Below are 20,714 nucleotides of genomic sequence, written 5' to 3'. Positions count from 1 at the left end.
ATATCCAAAGGAAACCGGTACAAATATTAAAAAGTAAACATTGTGCAGGACCCCAGCAAAAATCAAGTTCCCCCTTGTGCAGAAAAGTATGGGGGTCATCTGTAAATCAAAGGTAGCCATATATCAAGCGATTTTGTGTTGAGCGATCAACTTCATTGAGAGATTAACCACATTGTGGCCGAAAAAAAGTCAATCAACTAGTGGCCCACCCACACTACAAGCAATACCATATGCGATTCACCTTCACTAATCGATCTGAACAATGTTATGCCTCCACGCTCTGAATTAAAAAATTGATTATTTGTAGATCGAAATCGTGAACAGTACATTTGGTCGCCCGATATCTTCCATCCGACTTGATCGACAAACCGATGCGATGCACCCAGATATCGATCTGATATTGTCGATCACGCACACTGGAACACACTTAATTCTCTCTTGATTAGATAAAACAATCTAATCAGTTGGTCAACCGGGCCACCAAATCGCTACATGTATGCCCACCTTAAGGTCTAGGACACAATAGAGCGCTTTCAGCAGCGCTTTGGGATCGCAGACAATCCCAAAAATCGCCATGCCAATGAAATTGGATTGAGATAAGCCCACTAGAGCTATTAAGAGTTTCCCATAATTGCTATACCTGCACTATTTTTCTAGTGATCGTAATTCAATATTAAGTAGAGGATCACTGCAAAATCTCTTTTCTATACTTATCGATTTCAAAGCCATTTTGCATCGCTTGTACTACCCAGCCTCCAAATCCCTCTCCTCTCACTTCAGTTGTCCTTAACATGCAGAGTAGTAGCATCCAGTACCTCCTACTTACATCTGAACAGTATCCGTACTGCGATAGTCTTTCTGCATAACCAGGAAAACCTAGATTCTCAAATAGTGCGCACACACAACTTCCGCACTAAGCTGCAACCCACACTAAGTCGCCGCCCACAACTGCACCTCCCACACATACGCTGCCTGCTCTGAGCTACCGCCCACAACTGTGGCTCCCACACTAAGCCACCGCCCACAACTATGCTGTCCACACTAAGCAAACCTCCCACTACTGCACCACCCACATTAAGCCACTGCCCACAGGTGCATCCTTGCATACTTAAGTATGCACTTGTGGCTGAATGTACAGCACAACCTCCGCACTAAGCTGCTGCTCACAACTGAGCCACCCACAATAGGCCGCCGCCCACAGTTCATGCATACTTTTAACATTCGGTTAGTATATAGGATATTTAAACAAGATGTTTAGAGAGGAGATTGTGCTGATAACTCACCCCTCGGCATCTGGATCTAAGATAACGGCCAGTTCTGTCAGTACAAGTCCGGCCAAGTAATGCTGCTGTCGGAAGGGAACAGACAGTTCAAACATATTGGCAATCTTCTGGTCCTGGACGCTGGTTGAAAACCCGGAACTCTAAACATAACAGAAAAAAAAATCCAGAACATATGAGATACATTTATAGGCTAAGCTTCATAAATACCACTTCCATAAGTAATATAAAGTAATATCTAATTACAAATGGCTGCAGCAAGCACTAGCTTCAGCATACCACCTATCTTTTAAATGATCCAATATTCTTATGGCTCCCTTTGCCATATCGACTTGTTCATTTGGCACTTTTATTGGCCTGATGAAGCGGGCTTGGACTCGTGAAGCGCGTTGCCTGTGCTAAATAAAAATCTTTTGTCATATACAAGGATTTCGTTATTGAGGTAAGCCACCTCATATTATTTCCTCGATTTTAAGCTGTTTTTAGATGCTTTTATTTCAACCAGGGCGCCTTTTTACCTTCAATTGTGCATTCCTATTAAACCGTACACATATGCGATAATCATCACAATCAACAATTGTTCTGTGTGTACAACAGCCACCGATCCTAAATGGGTATTGGGAGTCGTTCGGATCCGTCCCGTCGGACCCTAAAGTGTACCAGAGACTAAATAAAAGTTTTATACATACCTGGAGCTTCCATCAGCCCCATGCGCATGGAGCGCTCCCACGCTGCCGTGATCTGTTGCCGGGATCGGGTCCCGTAACTTCAGCCAGTCGTGGCCAGTCTGCGCAAAAGAAGTGCGCTCTCTACGTATCTCTCCGGCAGCTGCTGGAGGGATACGTAGAGAGCGCACGTCTCTTGCATTAGACTGGCTGAAGTTATGGGACCCAGTACCCGAACAGGTAGAAGACTGAGGATGGCGGTGTGGAGTGATCCATGTGGATGGGGCTGGAGGAAGCCCCAGGTATGTATAAAACTTATTTTATTTAGTCTCTGGTTTCCTTTAATGACCCCCCTGATGCCTGAGGAGCACCTCCAATCACAATGTTATTTTCAAGCCCCCCCTCCTCCCCCCTGACCAATGGAAGTCACTCCATCTTGCTCCCATTCCAATTGTTGTCTCTCCACCTCCCTTCATAGCACTAGAACACATTGGTAAACTCAAGGCAAGGGATGTGTCTGTACAACATTTGTTCCCTGAATTGTTGCCCGAGGGATCATTTTCTGATCCCTAACGGGAAATAATTATCTAATGTGTGTATGTAGCTTCACTTACCAGGTGTATTTCCACCCAATGCCACTTTCACAGCAGCCTCTTCCAAGATGGCCAACACCTCCTGCATTTTCTGGTAGTTAGTACAATGAGAAGGTAAGGGGAGCAGCTGCGATTAACAGGGCTGCTTCCCATTCATCATTCCTGTGACCAGAAGCAGCAATGCAGACAGACATCGGAGGACAGGGACAATTACCAAACACCTCCCAGCCACTCTGAGGAAGAGAAGAGGCCTAGACAGCAAAATATAGGTGGCCCGCAGTCCAATGTAATCCTTCCTGGGGGGAGGACTATAGGCTCCTCCTCTTACAGAATTTATATTCAAAGCTCGAATTGACAGTTCAAGTTGTAATTTTAATTATGAAACAGAATTTTGCCTTCCCAAATAGAAGGTACTTGCGATTATTCAGGTTGGAGTAAGCTCTGAGGTATCCCACAATGCACCGCAGCTGAATATGCAAATTATCCCTTTGTTGACCATGTGAGCTAAATACACCTCCAGAACCGCTGGAATTAAATGATGCGTCAGCTTGTTAATATTACAGAGCCAAACTGATCCAACACACATGCAGACTGTTTTGGATTGGTTGATTCTCATCAATGCATGGCATGGATTAATGTGGCTCTATGGAATAGGAGTTGAAACACCCAGAGGTACAGATTGCCCAGAAAGCTCATGGTGAACCAGAACTCCAGGAGTGTGTAAGGGGCTGAAAGGGATCAAAAGGCATCCTTATTGGATTAGTTTAGCCCTGTAAAATTAACAAGCTGACACACTATTGCAGTCCAGCAGTTTAGAGGTGTGTTTAGCTATCAGGGACAACAAAGAGATGATAATTGATGATTTTGGTAAGGAGGCCTTTTGATCCCTTTCAACCCCTTACACACTCCTAGGAATTCTGGTTCACCATGAGCTTGCTGGGCATTTGTAATTTTCATTATACAATTATTATTTGAAGGGTCTGGAAAGTATACAGTCCTTTCATGTAATCAATTAAACCTATTTATTTTAGACACCCATACACTATCTTATTTCTCCTCATAGTCTCCTTCTTTAAAGAGACTCTGTACGAAAAAAAAATGCCCCTGGGGGTACTCACCTTTTTTTTCGTACAGATACTCTTTAAAAGAAACCAGAGATGAACGCTTTGGCACAAAATAAACATATCCCCCCGAGAGATTTTACAAAATAAATACTATACCTGGTATTTTCGCCGCTTTGGTGTGCCGTTTTTTGTGGGTTTTTGTTTTTTTTACTAAAACTCCATGCAAAACACAGTGATCAGAAAAGATTATTATTTAGTGGGCTGTGTGCAAAATGAAATCACCATTTCTAAAAACCTCTTATGACTAACAACTATAGATTTAAAAAAAAAAACAACCGTTTTTCAATATCCCCTTACATTAGCAGCTCCTCCCATCTCATCACAGCTCTCTGTAATGCTGTAGTATACAGAACAGTAAAGCAGAGCCAGAAGGGGGCGGGCTTGGGCTTGAAAAGACATCAGAGAAGAAAGACTCAGCTATAATGATTCCTGAGCAAAGCCAGACTGAATGCTCAGTCGGGGGATTTTATCAGGGTTGATAAACAAGCTGAGCAGTTAAAAATGAAACAGAGAGCAGGGTTCCCACTGATATATATGGTAAAAAATACATGAGGGTGCTTCGTCTCTGGTTCACTTTAAAAAAAACCTGTACTGAAAGAAACCTCCCCTGGGGGGTACTCACCTGGGGTGGGGGAAGCTTCCGGATCCTATTGAGGCTTCCCCCGTCATCCTCGGCCCCACGGCGGCAGAGATAAAGCTCCCCGAACAGCGGGGATGTAAATATTTACCTTCCCGCGGTATCGGCTCTCCGCCTCAGAGATAGGTGGAAATAGCAGACCGCTGTCGGGCCGCTCTACTGCACAGGCGCAAGTCTCCTGCACCTGCGTAGTAGAGCGGACCCGATGGAGATGGGCTAATTTCGTCTATCTCTGTGCGGAAAACCGCAACAGCGCCCCCACTAGAGCCAGGGAAGGTAAAGAAATCAGCGCTTATCAGGCTTGTCGAGGGAGGATTCCGGGACACTTCGGGGGAGCCAGTGCTGGACTGCCTGCAGCTACAGGGGAGGGGGAAGCCTCATTGGGACCCTGAGGCTTCCCCCTCCCGAGGCGAGTACCCCCCAGATGAACTTTTTTTTGTTACAGGGTCTCTAAGCATTTATCATATCATATCAAGTTTTCAATCCCTTGGTGTAAAAACACCTCAACCCTCATCTATGGGTTGGCGGAACGGGGCTGGGGAACTTCATGTTAAAGGACAACTGACCTGAGAGGGAAATGGAAGCTGCCATATCGATTTCTTTGCAAACAATGCACATTGCCTGGCTGTCCTGCTGATCCCCTGCCTATAATACTTTTAGTCCTAGACCCTGAACCAGCATGCAGATCAGATGTTTTACTTAGGATTGACTGCATTTGCAGCATGCTGGTTTCAGGGGTGTGATTCAGACGCTACTGCATGAAAGATCAGCAGGGCTGCTAGGCAACTGGCATTGCTTAAATGACTTACGAGGCCAAAATGTCTAAAAAAGCAAAGTACCTGTAAGCTGTTTAAATGCACGGAGGACGCCGTCCGCGCCCTCCGTGCAGTTCCGCCGGGTCCCCTTCCTGAGATCGCCCCCCGTGCCGACCCCGACCCCCAAGGCCGGGTCGGGCTCTCGTGCCGCTCTCAATATGGCCGCTTCCATTGGCCGCGGCTGCGCAGTCCGCCTGGCCGCGAGTGCGGCTGCGCAGCTCTACGGCCAACCCCTCCGATCCACGCTACAGTGCGTGGTTCGGGGGGTTGGCCGTAGAGCTGCGCAGCCGCACTCGCGGCCACGCGGACTGCGCAGCCGCGGCCAATGGAAGCGGCCATATTGAGAGCGGCACGAGACCCCGACCCGGCCTGGGGGGTCGGGGTCGGCACAGGGGGCGTTCTCAGGAAGGGGACCCGGCGGAACTGCACGGAGGGCGCGGACGGCGTCCTCCGTGCATTTAAACAGCTTACAGGTACTTTGCTTTTTTTTAGACATTTTGGCCTCGTGAGTCCTTTAAAAAGAAATATGGCAGCCTCCATATCCCTCTCAGATCAGATGTCCTTTAACGCTACTAAACAATCAGTTACCGGAGTTCTGCAGTCATGTGACAAGCTGCACAGGGAGAGAAAATACTAACCTGACAGATACAAATTTGACCAACATGGCAAATGTCTGTTACTTCCTTGACGACCCTCGCAGATGTATTATTATTATAACTGCAAGTAATTAGGATCTTAAGGTGAATGTTATATAGAGGCTGCCATATTTATTTTAAGCAATACCAGTTGCGTGAGTGACCAGCTGATCTTCTGCCTCTAATACTTTTAGCCACAGACCCAGAACAAGCATATGCCGCTCAGGTGTTTCTGACAATATTGTCAGAACTGACAAGATTAGCTGTATGCTTGTTTTGGTGTACTCCCGATACTACTGCAGCAAAATAGACCAGCAGAGCAGCCAGGCAACTGGCATTGTTTAAAAGGAAACAACTATGGCAGCCTCCATATACCTCTCATCTCGGGTTCACTTTAACTCCAGTGAAAAAAAAGAAAGAAAAGAATAGGCTGTACATTAAACCTTACATCAAGGAAAAAAAAAAAAACATACTCAGTGCACCGCATAGGACTTGGCACACTGGCTACACGCTACACAGTACTACATGACACCTCTCACCTGGGAAGTTGCAGACGATACAGACGGGGAAGGAGAAGAAGGAGGGGTCAGTAAGCTGCAAGGCAGATTTAAAGTGACGTAGTGCTCATGACTGCATATAATACGCAAGAAATCCAACCGCAAGGAGACCAGGGTGCTCGGATTAGGCAGCTGATACAGCTTGGATGACACCTGATTATGCAAAAAAGAAAACAAACAAAAAAACAGTCAGTTCCAGTCTCTAAAGCTTGGACTAAACCAATGGAGAGTCAACCTTTATATCCAATCAAAGCAAAACCTTTAATCTGGGTACAGACCATGCAATTTTCACTTCATATCCTATTTCTGATCGTCAAAAAATAAATCTAGAGCCTACTAACTAGCAACAACTGATCCCGGCTCAAAATCCAAATCTTTCTCAGTCGGAAGCAGATTGGATGTACTGAAAAATATTGATTGAAATACTGGCTACCTTATTTTATGTCTTTTCACTTCATTTTCAATCGCTATCCATTCGTCAATAGGATCAGAAATCTGATCAGAATTAGGCCAGAAACCCACTAGGAGCGCTCTTCTGAGCACTTTTTGATTTGAAAAGCTCTTGCTAATGTAATGCTATGTAAGCGAAGTGAAAACTTCAAGCGGTGAAACTTCAAAAAGAGACCATGTAGTTAAGTTTATTGAAGGGAATTATTGCATTTTTAAGTCCGATTTTATTTATTAGATCATTTAATATTAAAAATAGATTTCAAATGCCTGAACGTCAGTGGCGTACCTACGGAGCTGTGGGCCCTGATGCAAGTTTTACATTGGGGCCCCCAAGCACTATCATAACAATTGATACGGTGCACCAAAACCAGCCAATGGCAACTACAGTGTCAGAGGTGCAAGAAGGGGGTGGGGAACAATTTGTTAATGATTACCACTATTCAAAGTATCTATAGAAGTAATTATTATGAGCACAGGACCAATAGAGAGCTAATACTGCAGTTGAGGGAGGGCCCTTCGGGGCCCCTCTGGCCCAAGGGCCCCGATGCGGTCGCAACCTCTGCACCCCCTATTGCTACGCCCCTGCTGAACGTATTAACTATTCTTCCCAATAAAAAGGAGTAGTGCACCTAGAAAACACAGAGATAGTAGAGATTAGACCTGCATGCTTCCTTCTATTTAAGGAAAGCACAGTGGCTGAATAGTGTGCTGGTCAAGGCCTCTGACATGGGAGACCAGGGTTCAAATCCTGGCTAGGGTCATTACCTATTCAGCAAGGAGTTCAAGGTAAGTCTCCCTAAGGCCTGGAACCCACTAGGAGCAATTTTCTGAGCGCTTTGCGATTTGAAAACTCTTGCTAATGTAATGCTGTGGGTGAGATCCCACTTGTGCGATGTGATTTTATAGAAATCCCCCATAGCATTGCATTAGCAAGAGCTTTTTCAAATCACTAGCGCTTAGAAAAGACTGCTAGTGGGTTTCTGGCCCTAGCCTCGGGTAAGTCCGGATTTCATTTTCATGGCACTGCACAGGGTCCCTTTAAGAAGGTCAACTTATATCAGAGTATACATGGTAAATTGAAGAAATGTGGAACAAACAAAAATCTTTCTCAGATCAGAAAGAGAAAAAATAATTGGAGTATCAGTTAAACTCAAATATTTTATAAACCACCATATTAGCACTGATCACATCAAGACAAAGACAGACAAGGGTCGTCTGCATCATGGAGGTCTTTTCTGCATAACACTGCTCAGAATTAAACCTTTGTTTAAGGTTTGTGTGAAAGTGTGGGAAAAACCAACTGCATACAAACATATCTAGGAAGAGTACTATAAGTTATAAGAAGATGGCAACAGACTCCCATCCACCCAATACTTGTAGGGCTGAACTTTTATGTGAGTGGGTACCATTGCAATGAACATCACTGAAATACACCAGCATGCCCCTGGGAAGGAGGTGGAATAACTCCTGTGGTGATTGCACGTTACCTGTTTGAAATAGGCCTTCACCAAGCTGAACACGAAGCCTCTGTCCATGATTGACAGGAGGTCGTTGAGGAAGAAAGCTAAGCTGACATTCAGTCTTTCCACCATTTCTGTATCCTGGGGGGTAAACAAAGACAGGTAATGTCATTTTTCACTTGCATATCCGGCAACAGTTGCAGTGTGTGGAGAAAATGCTACATGTACAGATGTAAAAGCTGTAGAGAAAAAGTTTGCTCAATATGGGTACTTATCCCATCCTCCATCGTCAAGTTCCAGGGCTGTCCCCGCACTAAAACCACTGACAAGCTTGCGCATCAAGACTTCGCTTGATTGGGTCTGTTAATTACTGTGCATGTGCGAGCCGCCTGCTCAGTAGCACAGACTTGATCGGGCTCAGCTTTTCCCACTGAAGCCCATACGGGTCCCTACTACTGCGCAGTGCGGTTGCGCCTCAGAGGTCTCAGCACAGGAACAGCCTGGCGGAGGATAGGTGAAGCCTCTGGAGGACCCAGAGTCTTCCCCCCTTCCAAGGTAAGTATCTTAATTTGTGCAATGCAAACTTCACTGGTTTGCTAATTAATTGCAATTCCAGGCCAAAACAACGTCCCAGTCCTAAGTGGGTCCGCAATTGCAGAGCTTGTTCTCATCTACCGAATATGACCCTCCTTGACATCTTCGCGCTCTTCAAATATGCATCACTGTAAGCAGTAAAAGAACATCAGTACACTGCCTTCCCATCCAGAGGATGAGTGTTTCTGGTTGAAATATTGTCAGTTTGAGCCTGGGTGCAGCAATAATACACATGACCCCTCCTTGGAGACAACCCCCCATGGCTGGTAAGACACACACCATCTCACCCAGCCTCCCCACCCCTTCTACCAAGTAGCGCATTGCTGTGTTGGGCTGCCTCTGTTCTTCCAGGAAGTAGCACACTCTATGCTTGCATACCACCTCCAGGTATCGATCACATGACATATCTCAGGAGCCAGAGGTATGCAGCATAGAGCATGTGTCAGGAAGATTAGAGGAGATCCGAAGCAGCACTGGAGCAGGCAAATATTAAACTGCTCCACTGTAGAAGGGGGAGGGGCAGGTTTCAAGGCCTTCCCATGGTCGCTATAGTAACACCATTTAATTTTGAGACTGTTAAATATTATTCTGGCGCTTTATACATAATTAATATGAAGCATTAAAACCTGCTAAGGACAGCTGCAGTGTCAGGGAGGTGGATGGGGAGGAGAACAGTCTATTTGGCCTCGTTCACATTGGGTTCCGATCGCGTTAGCGTCCGTGTTGGGCTTTTTTTGACGTTTTTTTTTTTTAGATTCCCGGAGCTTGGGTGGGCGGTGCGTTTTTGTGAAAAGTGCTTTTGTACGCGTTTTTCCCTAGCGTTTTTTTTAATTCACTCCCTGACTCAAGTCAGGAAGTGAACTCTTTGACCCGGAGAAGAATAAATACAATTTTATTCTAAAAGACGAGCGCCATCGCTGCACAAAGTGATTTTGTGAGCGTTTTCCATTTTTCCTATACCTTCCATTGAGGCGGAATCGCTTAAAAAATGGTCCATGCAGCTCTTTGCCGAGTGGATCAGAAACTAACCGCTCAGCTGTGAACTCTCTCATATTGAATCATTGCACAAACGTTTTCAGGGCGATTTTGTAAAATCATCAGCATTTAAAAAAAAAAAAAAAGTTAAAAATAAATAAATCACAAAACGCCTCCGGTGTGAACGAGCCCTTAATGATTACTTATCAAAGCACATATAGAGGTTATCATTACCAGCTTAGCGTCAATAAAGCGGTTGAGGGAGAGCTGGTCTCGTCCAGGGCCCTGGTGCAAGCGCTACCTCTGCAACCCCTACTGCTACGCCACTGGAGACGACCAGGGAGATGTTAAGAATTCTGCTACAACCATTGCTGTGTGGAGCCTGGAATTCAGCTAATCCAAACTGGCAACAACTGCATCTGATAGGTCTAATTCCAAGCCGTATACTGTATATAATACATATACTGCTCAGTGATGCGTATAGTAAATGCCATTTTTCATGTATAAACAAAAAATGAATAAAACGCTATTGAACGTGCACAATTAATTAAAAAGCTTACTTTTGCAACAGAATCTAATAATACTGTACCTTATTAAGAGATCAGAGTATCGGGGGCTTATCTCACCTTCTGGAACCTGGTGACGATGTCATTGGCCATAGTGCTAACTAAAGCAGCGATGTCGTCCATGAAACGCTCAGGAAAGCGGTGCTTGCGCGGGGAATCAAGCTTGTCAGCAAAATATAAGTGGTGCACCATGCTTTTCATCTGAAAACAAGCAGCAAAAACATCATGTAATGTCATAACGGCAACAAGGCAGGGTCACACTTGAGCAAATCCACAGCAATTTGCAGCATACAAAAAAAAGCTTGCAGAATTGCATATAGTGATAGTGTAAGGTGCCACTGCATTTTTCGTAGACATTTGCAATTCTGCGTTGCGTCAAAAAATAAATAAATAAATAAAAAAAATAAAAAAAAGATGCAGCCTGCACTACTTTCCCACCCCAACGTATGCATAGTTAATGGCTACAGTGAGAAAAAAACCTCAAGTTAAAATGAGCTGCAAAACGCACTATTGTGCAGCAAAACGTGTGGGGAGTCATCTGCGATTCCTGCAGATGCAAGTGTGATCCCTCCCTTAAGCTTTCCACGGCACTTATGGAGAAATCATCCCTCGCTCTTCTCCTGACACCAATATAAATCCTCTGTACGTGTGCGCATGCACTCACACAATACAAATATGGGCAGGAAAGACTAGGCTATGCCCCATAGGCCTCTATGTTATTATTGGCAATTGAGGCAATCTTCGGCAACCCAATAAAATAGCGAGCTCCGTACCGATAATAACATGGGTACCTTTGGTGAACCCAGACTTCTGCAGTGCCTCCAGCATCCAATTCCCTGTCCATAAAGGTGGCCCCACACACAATATACTTTTTTTGAATATCTGTTCAATTCAAGAATTGCAATCAATTTTTCTGACTAATGGTAACATTTAAAAAATCTGACCAATGTACGTCACACATATGTTCAATTTTTTTCCTCAATTATGATAAAAATGATTGGAAACTGAGAAAATTGCTTGGGTGAGTATATTTTTGACAATCTACCACACAATGTTCCATTTTCATAAAAATTGATCAGAAAATTCCACCATTTCCGATCGACTTTTATCAAATAAAAATAAGAAATCCGTTTGGATTTCTTGCTCGATTAAGAGGAAAAAAAAAAAAAAAAAAAAAAGCTTTTGATGTTTTGGGAAATCCGATTTTTTTAAAATCAAATTGCCGTAAAATCGGATCATTTTATTGTATTGTGTGTGGCAACCTTTACACAGACACCTTTTTTGTAAACTAATAAATATAATTGCTAGAAAACTAGAATGTGCAGGATTGTCCATCAGGCAGTTGCCTAGGGCCTAGTGGGTGTCAAGGGGCCCACCTGCCACTTTCTCTGACCTCTCTCCACTTCAGCTTACCAAAAGGACCAGAAGGGGGCCCCAAATCTACTACCTTACCTAGGGCCCCATTACATCCTAATCTATCTCTGGGAATTATACAGTGTAGACAGCAGAGGGGTAACTACTGGGGGAGCAGACCTTGCAGCCATAGGGAGCCCAGGGCAATGGGGGCCTTAATCTTTTATCCTCTCTCCTACAAACCATTCCTCAAAGCAGCGTGTCTCCACACTGTTATAGGGAATCTTAAGGTGGCCATACATCTGGTGACTTGGCAGCCAATCGGCCACCAGATTTGATTATTATAATGGGATAAAAATCGGTGCCGCAGAGAGCATGCTCGATCAACAATGCAACCAATTTCAGGCCGTAATTGGTTGCATGTATTGAGGGGGAAGGGGGATTGATTCAATTACCTTCTGGTCGTAGTGCCCTTATATTATCTGAAATGGGAAGTTTCTCTTATTTGGATTTTGAAATAAGCTCGTTACTGTAGCTATTAAAAAAAAAGGCTTCACACAATCCTGTTGGCACTGCGCAGTTTGGCAGAGTTCAGCAAAGGCACAAAGACCAGGTAAAAAAAATAAATAAATAAAAATTCAGAAACATCTAGAGACCCATTTTAGAAAAAAAGGGGTTAACATACAATATATACAGTATTTAGGGCACTAACTATTTTAAGGCAATTTTTTACTTTTGGATGCTATAGCCCCCTTCAACAGGACTTAGAAAGCAGTAAAATCCTGAGAGGTGTTATAATCCTTAAAGGGAACCTGAACTGAGTAAAATTATTTAAAATAAACACCTGATGTAGCTGAAAATGAATATTACATACTTACCTCGCCATCAGTTCCTCTCAGAAGCTCACCATTTTCTTCTTACAGTGATCCCTTCCAGTTCTGACAAGATTCTGTCAGAACTGAAATATACCAGTTGCTGTCAGTTACAGTATATATCAGCTGCTGTCAGTTACAACTGAATGTGCAAGGTAATGTCCATGTTTCCCTATGTGGGCGATGTTACAGTGGGCGATGTTACAGTGGGCGATGTTACAGTTTAACAGTGTGCTGACCAGGAAGCTGCTATGGGGTAATGGCCATTTTCAAAATGGAGGACAGGGAATTCCATTGATCACAGTGGACAAACAGCATGCAAGAAAGAAGAAAGAAATTGATGAGCAGACTACATGGGAGGGAAGTATGGACTGTGTGTGTTTGTTTTGACTTTTTATTCTCAGTTCAGGTTCTCTTTAATATTATTATCCCCCCCCCCCCCTAAAAAAAAAGATCTGGACTCACCATGAGTTCAAAGAAGAACCAGGCTTGCTGTAGGGCCGCCTCCCGTACTGTGCCGCTGCACACCACCCACTGCAGCGCCAACTCCTCATGGAAAAGCTACTCACAATAGAGAAGACTGTATTATACACTGCTTTTACCAACTCTACAGTAAACACAATGCCCTAAACCAGAGAAGCAGGACAGAATGCAGGCACTGAAAAACCAACACAATGCAGTCAATGGTGGATGCAAAAACAAATTTGATGTAGAGGAACACAAGACAATGGCTACTTATCCATTCACACAAGGCCCAGCAGAATGCACAAATGAGAGAGGCAGTCACATTCCAACAGACCTGGCTGATGTAAAGTTACAGCTTTATACATTGACAATGGAGATAGGTTTGATTTACACTCCTGTAAATTTGGGAAATTAAAACGTTGGGAGCTTTGACATCCGCGTAAATTGTCCAAGATGAACTTCTCGGAACCTTACATTCATGGCCCAGTCCCAGTTTTTCTTTCATTCATTGGGAAAAACCTACATGTGACAATATCGGTATATACGGCTTATTCCATACACGTCCAAAGCCGCCACATATTACATGTGATTGTATACATTTGACATACTATTCTATTCTGATGAGGTTACCGTTGGGTCCCGCACTGCACTCATGTCAGTAAGGTTGCATAGAAAAGATGCACAACTGGACTACAGAATGTGGCTCCTAAATACGCTGAACTTTGTTTCAGTTCATATGGCAGAAATGAAGAGTCAGTGAGATTTGGTAACTTTTCTAAAGTGATATGGGACTTCCAGCTCTTGAGGTTGCAGCTGTCGGCAGTCTTGTTGAAGATAAGTTAATTGACTTTCCCCTTAAAATGGCCTTAGACTATGATGGACACATGACTATGGTAGGGGTTAGATTGTGAGGCACTCTAATGCTGGGTACACACTATGAGATTTTATGGTCAATTTACTGTCAGATCGATTATTTCCAACATGTTCGATTAGCTTTCCGATCGATTTCCGAGCATTTTCCGATTGATTTCCGTTAACTTTAATAGGAAATCGATTAGAAAATGCTCGGAAATCGATCGGAAAGCAAATCGAACATGTTGGAAATAATCGATTTGACAGTAAATCGGCTAGAAAATCTCATAGTGTGTACCCAGCATCAGGGACAGTTAAGGTGTCCATATGCATGGGCAAATCGACCTAGAGACAGATCTCTCTCTGATCGGAGAGAGATTAGTTGGCTGCCCATACTCAGCAGGCCGATTCTCGATTGACTGACATTTAATCTGCCAGGAATAGGCCTTGTGACACCACATGCTAGTGGGACGCGAATAGGGTAGCATAAGCAGCTGGACACTTGCAGCAGCTAGAACTGGTGAGGCTTGAATACACGGGGGTGGGGAGATTTGGGGTGGGCAGACAGCGGCCAGTGGTTCAGTCACGTCCATCGTGATATCGCACACCATTACCGAGGTACACCCATGCTTGGTGCACCAATGATTTTCATCCAATTCAATAAAATTATCAAATTTGGTTCTCAATCGCACCACAAAATTGATAGATGTATGGTCAACTTTAATGTGCTCGGGCCACCCAAGCTGCTAAAGGCCATTGGTTGGTAGATGGGAGATGGGCAACTAACAACAGAGAGACTGCCCTCTTACAAATTGCCTCTAATGGTTGTAAGGAAAAGGCTGCCAACAGCTGTTGAAATGGTAAAAGCCCAGTATGGTTACCAATCAAGCACCAAATCTACTAAAACTTTTTATGAAAACTCCACAGACAACAATCTGGAATGTGCGTCTTCATATGTAACTAAATTAAAATTGTGCAATCTTACGCATGAATTACGGTATATTTGCCCCAATGAATAAATTTGTTTGAGGATGTGTTTTGGTTCAAAAGCTGGCTGTCAAGTCCTGTCAACTACAGCGTGATAAAGAACTTCACTGCATGCTGGTCGCACTTGCTGCCTCCCGGCTCTAACTGTCACAAAACTGACCTTGGTGATTAAGAGGAAAGTGATCGGTTCACCCCAATATGCAACTATACCTGGCTGAACACCATACAACCTACAGAAAGGCACAAGCTATGGACAGTTTAAGGACACCTAACCCCAGAGAAAACCTACCTAAGGTAAGCACAGAGGAATACTCATGCTGGATCCACAAACCTCTGTGCATTGCCAAGTTTGTCTCCTCAATCTCCCCAGTCCTATAATAATTCCATGAAAAATTTAATTTTTGCATTTTCAGACAGGAAGAGGCAGGTATGCTGCAGTGTTCCCTCCTATCACTCTATTATTCCCTGCCCCATTCACTCCCCCTAAGGGGAGGGAATGGTACAGTGATAGGAGGGAACACCTCAAGCATGCCTGCATCTTCCTGTCTGAAAAGGTTACTTTTCCAAAAGTCACATTTTTAATGGAATGATTACGGGGCTGGGGAGATCGAAGAGAGGAATGGACAACGTACATAGGTTTGTGAAACCAGCAACATACACGTGTGCTTACCTTAAGCAACCTTGCTTGGGTCAGGTGTCCTTTACCGACTGCTGTAAGAGGAATCTACCACAGCTGTATATGAAAAAACTCTCTCTTGACCTGGAAATATTAGTTTGTATGAATCTACCTTTTTGGTTGGTAACCGTCCCGTAAGAGTTTGTAAGAAACTCGATGTCTCAGTGTGCGATGACATGCGATTACAGCGGTCCAAGCCCTGAGAAGATGAATGGAGGAGGCATAAGAGTAGATTAAACTCAACGTTTTAATGGACTGTAGAACGGACTCCTCCACTGTGGGGTTATGTACGTCCCCAAACTGATTCTACTGATGATTGGTATCCCAGAGACAAGTGTACAAGGAAACAGTTTTAATGAAAGTTTATTGGTTGCCGCTGTTAGTTCAAGCAAGCTGATTCTCAAGCACATGCAAAGCCCAGGGGAAGAAGATTTTATAATTGTTTTTATTACAGTATGTGAAAACTGGAAATGTTCATTAAACTTGCATTGACAGCTGTGACAAGGGGTTCCCAGAATTTAGAGAATACCCTGGTGCGATTGTGTACGTCTTGGGCAAAAATGTGGTGTTAGGATTGGTACGTCTCACAAGAACAGGTAGTTTTCCAACCCCCATTCTGAAAAATCAGTGGGACCCCTCTGAGGCCAGTCTTTTTATGAAAGCTAAACCTTTCCTCTTCCCCTGGTACCATGGTGGATGCAGAGGGAGTGACCAAGGTATCTGATGCATCTCTTTTACAGTCATCCATCCTGCCACATTAGGTCACTACCAAACTATGGTAAAAGTAATACTAGCAGCTTGTCAATCAAATCTGCTCAAACTAACCATTCCATAGTTCCTGGTGGCCAACTTGGAAACAGCATCAGACAAAGTTCATTGTAGTCAACCCCAGTGGGAGGGGAGGTGGGGAAGCAAACTTTCAGAGAAAGTGAAGAGGTCATTATACGATTTTCTCCATGCAGGTTTTTATTGGTTTAATATCCAGAGTTACACATTAAGCATTGTATAGCTCTATGCGGGGGAAACAGGATCTACAGGTGTGATACAACTACTCTCAGGCCACCACAACTGCAACTGTTCTGAACTAAAAACAGGTTGTTGGACAGACTTGCCGATTGCATAACCAAGCTAGCGTGGTACCGGAGTGAGGTTGCTGATGCCCCAAAAAAAAAAAAAAATTTGCAGCTTTTTTTCTGATCCGGGAGTCTAAGTCATGACCTCATGCTTCACATGCAGGGGCAGTGCCTCCTTCTCAGGAGATTAGGGAACGCATGTGCAGGCCATCCAACTGAACAGCAAATTGGTTGACTTATCCGGCATCCGTACAGTTTCATTTTTGAAGGCCGGCTCCGCAAACTCCGAATGACAGTAGAAGGGGACATCAGTCATATAGTGTCGAGTGCACTGGGTGATGTATACGTGAAGGTGCGTTTAACGTTAAGACATGATCCTTGGCTTAAGGCATGTCCAGGTGGCCCTTAGACTCTGGTGTATGGAAATAAGACCGAAGAAACTGGGAACGTGGCAGATTTGCTAAGCCATCATGATAATTGCCTGTTTGAAGCCAAGGGTTTGGCCTAGCGCAGACTAAAAATAGAAACCTTTGCCTGTCAAGTTTAATCTGCCAGTTATACTATAATTAGCAGCCAAGGCAGGATGTGAGGGAGGAAACACAAAATCACAGCATGCATAAACAGACACCATGAGATGAAAGAGTCACCATGCAGACAGTGATGTGATTGATGGACAATTACAGACAGTGCCCAGGCAGTGATCATTACTCCATCCAGATTCACTTAAAGCAACAGTTGTGAAAGCTCCAGTAACGCACAACAATTTTGTCTTTACTTTATTACTGTAAGAATGTATATGGCTTTCCTTGCATATTTGCTACACTGGGAAGAAGATGTTATAAAAGGTTTAACTGGGTGTGATAAAAATACAGCCATTCGGAGTAATAAGGGCCTCTTTTCCACGAGCAGCTGAAGGTGGTGAGTTCACCGCCTGTCAGCTACTCCGGTTCAGTAGCCGGGCGCTTGCTAGCGATCGGCACAGGCGGTGGACAAGCCTCTCCCCCATGGAGTTGCATCTGAGTATGGCAATTTTCATCCTCAGACACACCATGAGATGTATTTTTTTTTTACCACCGGCAACACCACAGCAAGTCAATCCTGACACATGCAATGTTACCAAACACTGCCATTCGGTCAAATTTTAGTCTCCAAATGCTGTCAGCTATCGAAAATTGTCTAAACACATCATATATTGGAGGTGGGGGTGGGAAGAAGACAACAATCTCACCTAACACCTTCTCAGCAAGCCATATTCTTCAGCAACACTACAGGTACACTTGTATTAGCCTCTAATCAGAAAGGTTAGAGAAATCAATAACTGTTGCCTTTAGGAATCTTTTTAGAGGATCAGTAAGTGCATTTCAATTAAATCAGTCAAATCAAATTGGAAGGCCCCACCCCTGCAGAAACGGGCATGATCAGTTACACAGAGATTTAGCGGAAAGGACCACATGAAACAAACAATTAAAAAATGAAGATGAATCATTCCATAGACACACCACCTGCACTGAGTCAGCACTGGGGCTGGGGTCAGCCCCCCACTGGGTAGTCTTGGGACCCCCTGTGTTGACCCAGGAGTTGGATCGATCCAAGCCCTGATCCCAAGGCAGAAAGCAGTGTGGGAAGGAGAGAGGTTACCAGTTATTTCAGAGGATCAAATTAAAGGGGAAATATACAAGCAAAAGGAGTGCATCCATTAGTTCTGGTTAATACAAAGATTATGACCTGACCACAGAATGTTTCATATCAATCAATGGATCAAACATAAAAATCTCAGGCATTCGTACAAGAAAGTGCATTTGAAGAGACAAGGCTGGAAAGCTGCTGGTTTCCCCCATTGCACTGGGATGTACAAGACACAGGTCCTTCTCCACGTAGAACAGAGCTCATTATACAGGTAGGGCAGTCCTGCTGTACACTGTTCCTTCTGAAAAAAAACTTTGTAAACCACTTCACTGATTAACACCACTTAGTAAACAAAAAGCTTTCTATAGACTGTGTCATCACTAAAAAACAAAAACTGTTTTTTAATTAAGTGAAGAATGTTAAATGTTAATAAATGTTTGGTCTTCAACTACTTTTTTTATACTGGCCATTAAAGATGAACTTTAACCCAGAATTAAACTTCATCCCAATCCGTAGCTGATACCCCCTTTCCCATGACAAATCTTTATCTTTTCTCAAATGGATCATCATGGGAGTCCACGTGGCTGATATTGTGGTGAAACCCCTCACACAGCGTGATGTCAGGACCATGGCCCTGACAGTTTGCTGTCTGTGAATCTCATTGCACTGTGGGAAATAATGGCCTTTTCCAACTGCCAAGCAAGCAGGATCTTTCTCTGTGCACAGAAACTCTCAGTAACGAACATTCTGTACAGATCACATGACAAAAACTAAAGCTGTCACCACCAGTGATAAAGTTCAGAAAGTAAATCGGGAGAGAAAAGATTTTTCCATTGGGCAAACAATGACAAAATATTCTATAGATGAATAGTGTAAAAAACAAAACAAAAAAAAAAAACCAAGCAATTTTATTCATTATGTTATTTCCTCTTTAACCACTTTCTCCTTTGCTACAGTATATCTACGTCAGCTGTGGCTCTCTCCAAGCCACAGCGACGTAGATATACTGACCTGCTTGCAGCCCTGTTGTGCAGGAACAGGTGCGCTTCAGAGCGCACCTCCTGGCACTAACAGCTGCAATACTAATTGGTGAAAGGGAAAATGTTCCCTTGTAGCCAATTAGTGACCCCCCCGCGGATGAGCGATCACCGCTGTAGCAAACAGCGTGATCATTCATCTCTCCCCCTCCGTGGTCGGATCTGCTAAAAAAAATGATAAGAAAGCAGTCTGACTCACCTTTTCCTGTTCCAGCGATCAGCCTGCAGCCCGAGCCTCCGATCCCCGCTCTGCACGCAGCCCTGTGATGCTGAATAGCCGAGTCCCGGCTTGATGACGTCATCAAGCCGGGACCCGGTAACCGGCATCACAGGGCTGCGTGCAGAGCGGGGATCGGAGGCTTGGGCTGCAGGCTGATCGCTGGAACGAGATAAGGTGAGTCAGGCTTTCTTATAATTTTTTATAGCGATCTGGCCACCGAGGGGGCTGCCTGGAGGGGGGGGGGGGACATCTGGCTGGGTCATATGGGGGTGTGTGGACCCCTGGTGGGGGGTGGGGGGTAAAATGTGCAGCTGGAGGGGGATAAAGTATGAGGGGCCACATATTTTTTTTTTTTTTTCAAATGTAGAATTTTATACTGGGGGCAAATCTGGCTATAATGGTGGGGGGCCTAATCCTGGGTGCACCTGCAAATCCTGAGGGCGCATCTGGCTATAATGGGGGACCACTATTTCTGGGGACACATATGGACACATGAGGGGCAGCAATCCTGGGGATACATCTATCTATCTATGCTGGGAGGTGCCAAACACAGAGGACACATTGGGCTATACTAGGGGGACTGATATTGGCGACACATCTGGCTATAAGGAGGGGTCTGATACTTGGGACACATTTTGCTTTCAATACTGGGAGACATAATACTAGTGACATGTTTTTATCTCCTGTGGTACTTTTTATTTTTAAACTGGAATTGATAAAAACTGAGAAGAAATGCATTTTTTTCATTTTCCCCCTCTCTTTCCCATTAAAATGCATAGAAAACTTTTTTGGTCTAGGGATAAAATACCCGCCAATGAAAGTCTAGTTTGTCCTGAAAAAAACGATACCTAGATCAGTTAGGTGTCATGAGTAAGGATAAAGTTATGGCTGATTAAAAAGGGACACCGCTAAAGTGTCAAAACTGCTCTGGTCAATAAGGGGAAAACAAGGTCTGGATGCGAAGTGGTTAAAAAGGGGGGTGTAAAATATCCTGGAAACCATGGCAGTAAGCATATATATTTAGCATACAGACTTCCCTGAAATGTCATTTCTTCTAAGTCCTGGATTATCAGTGGCATAGCTGATGAGCTATGGGCCCCAGTGCATGCTTTACATGGGACCCACTCAAGCACTTTATACATAAAAATTGCTTTGGAGCACCAAAACCTGTCAAGGACAGCCGCAGCATCACAGAGGTTTAA

General features: G+C 44.1%; 1 protein-coding gene across 16 annotated transcripts in view; it reads right to left on the bottom strand.

Annotated features, from left to right (window-relative positions):
• Nucleotides 1–20,714, bottom strand: part of DOCK7 (dedicator of cytokinesis 7) — a 279,505-nt gene that overhangs the window by 79,053 nt on the left and 179,738 nt on the right. For 9 of the 16 annotated variants that reach the window (XM_068239337.1, XM_068239340.1, XM_068239342.1 and 6 more), the window contains 6 exons: nt 18,132–18,224; nt 13,042–13,137; nt 10,412–10,552; nt 8,244–8,357; nt 6,289–6,459; nt 1,284–1,423 (listed from right to left, as the gene is read on the bottom strand). In XM_068239337.1, the coding sequence (XP_068095438.1) occupies nt 1,284–1,423; nt 6,289–6,459; nt 8,244–8,357; nt 10,412–10,552; nt 13,042–13,137; nt 18,132–18,224 (755 nt within the window). Of the gene's footprint in view, nt 1–1,283; nt 1,424–6,288; nt 6,460–8,243; nt 8,358–10,411; nt 10,553–13,041; nt 13,138–15,668; nt 15,756–18,131; nt 18,225–20,714 lie in introns of all 16 variants that reach the window. The other 7 variants (XM_068239338.1, XM_068239344.1, XM_068239347.1 and 4 more) reach the window with 3 other exon arrangements.

This window comes from Hyperolius riggenbachi, chromosome 6 (genome assembly GCF_040937935.1).
Source record: "Hyperolius riggenbachi isolate aHypRig1 chromosome 6, aHypRig1.pri, whole genome shotgun sequence".
NCBI classification, from domain to species: Eukaryota; Metazoa; Chordata; class Amphibia; order Anura; family Hyperoliidae; genus Hyperolius; species Hyperolius riggenbachi.
The sequence above is the reverse complement of the archived record's forward strand: the minus strand, read 5'-3'. Positions and strand labels throughout refer to the sequence as shown.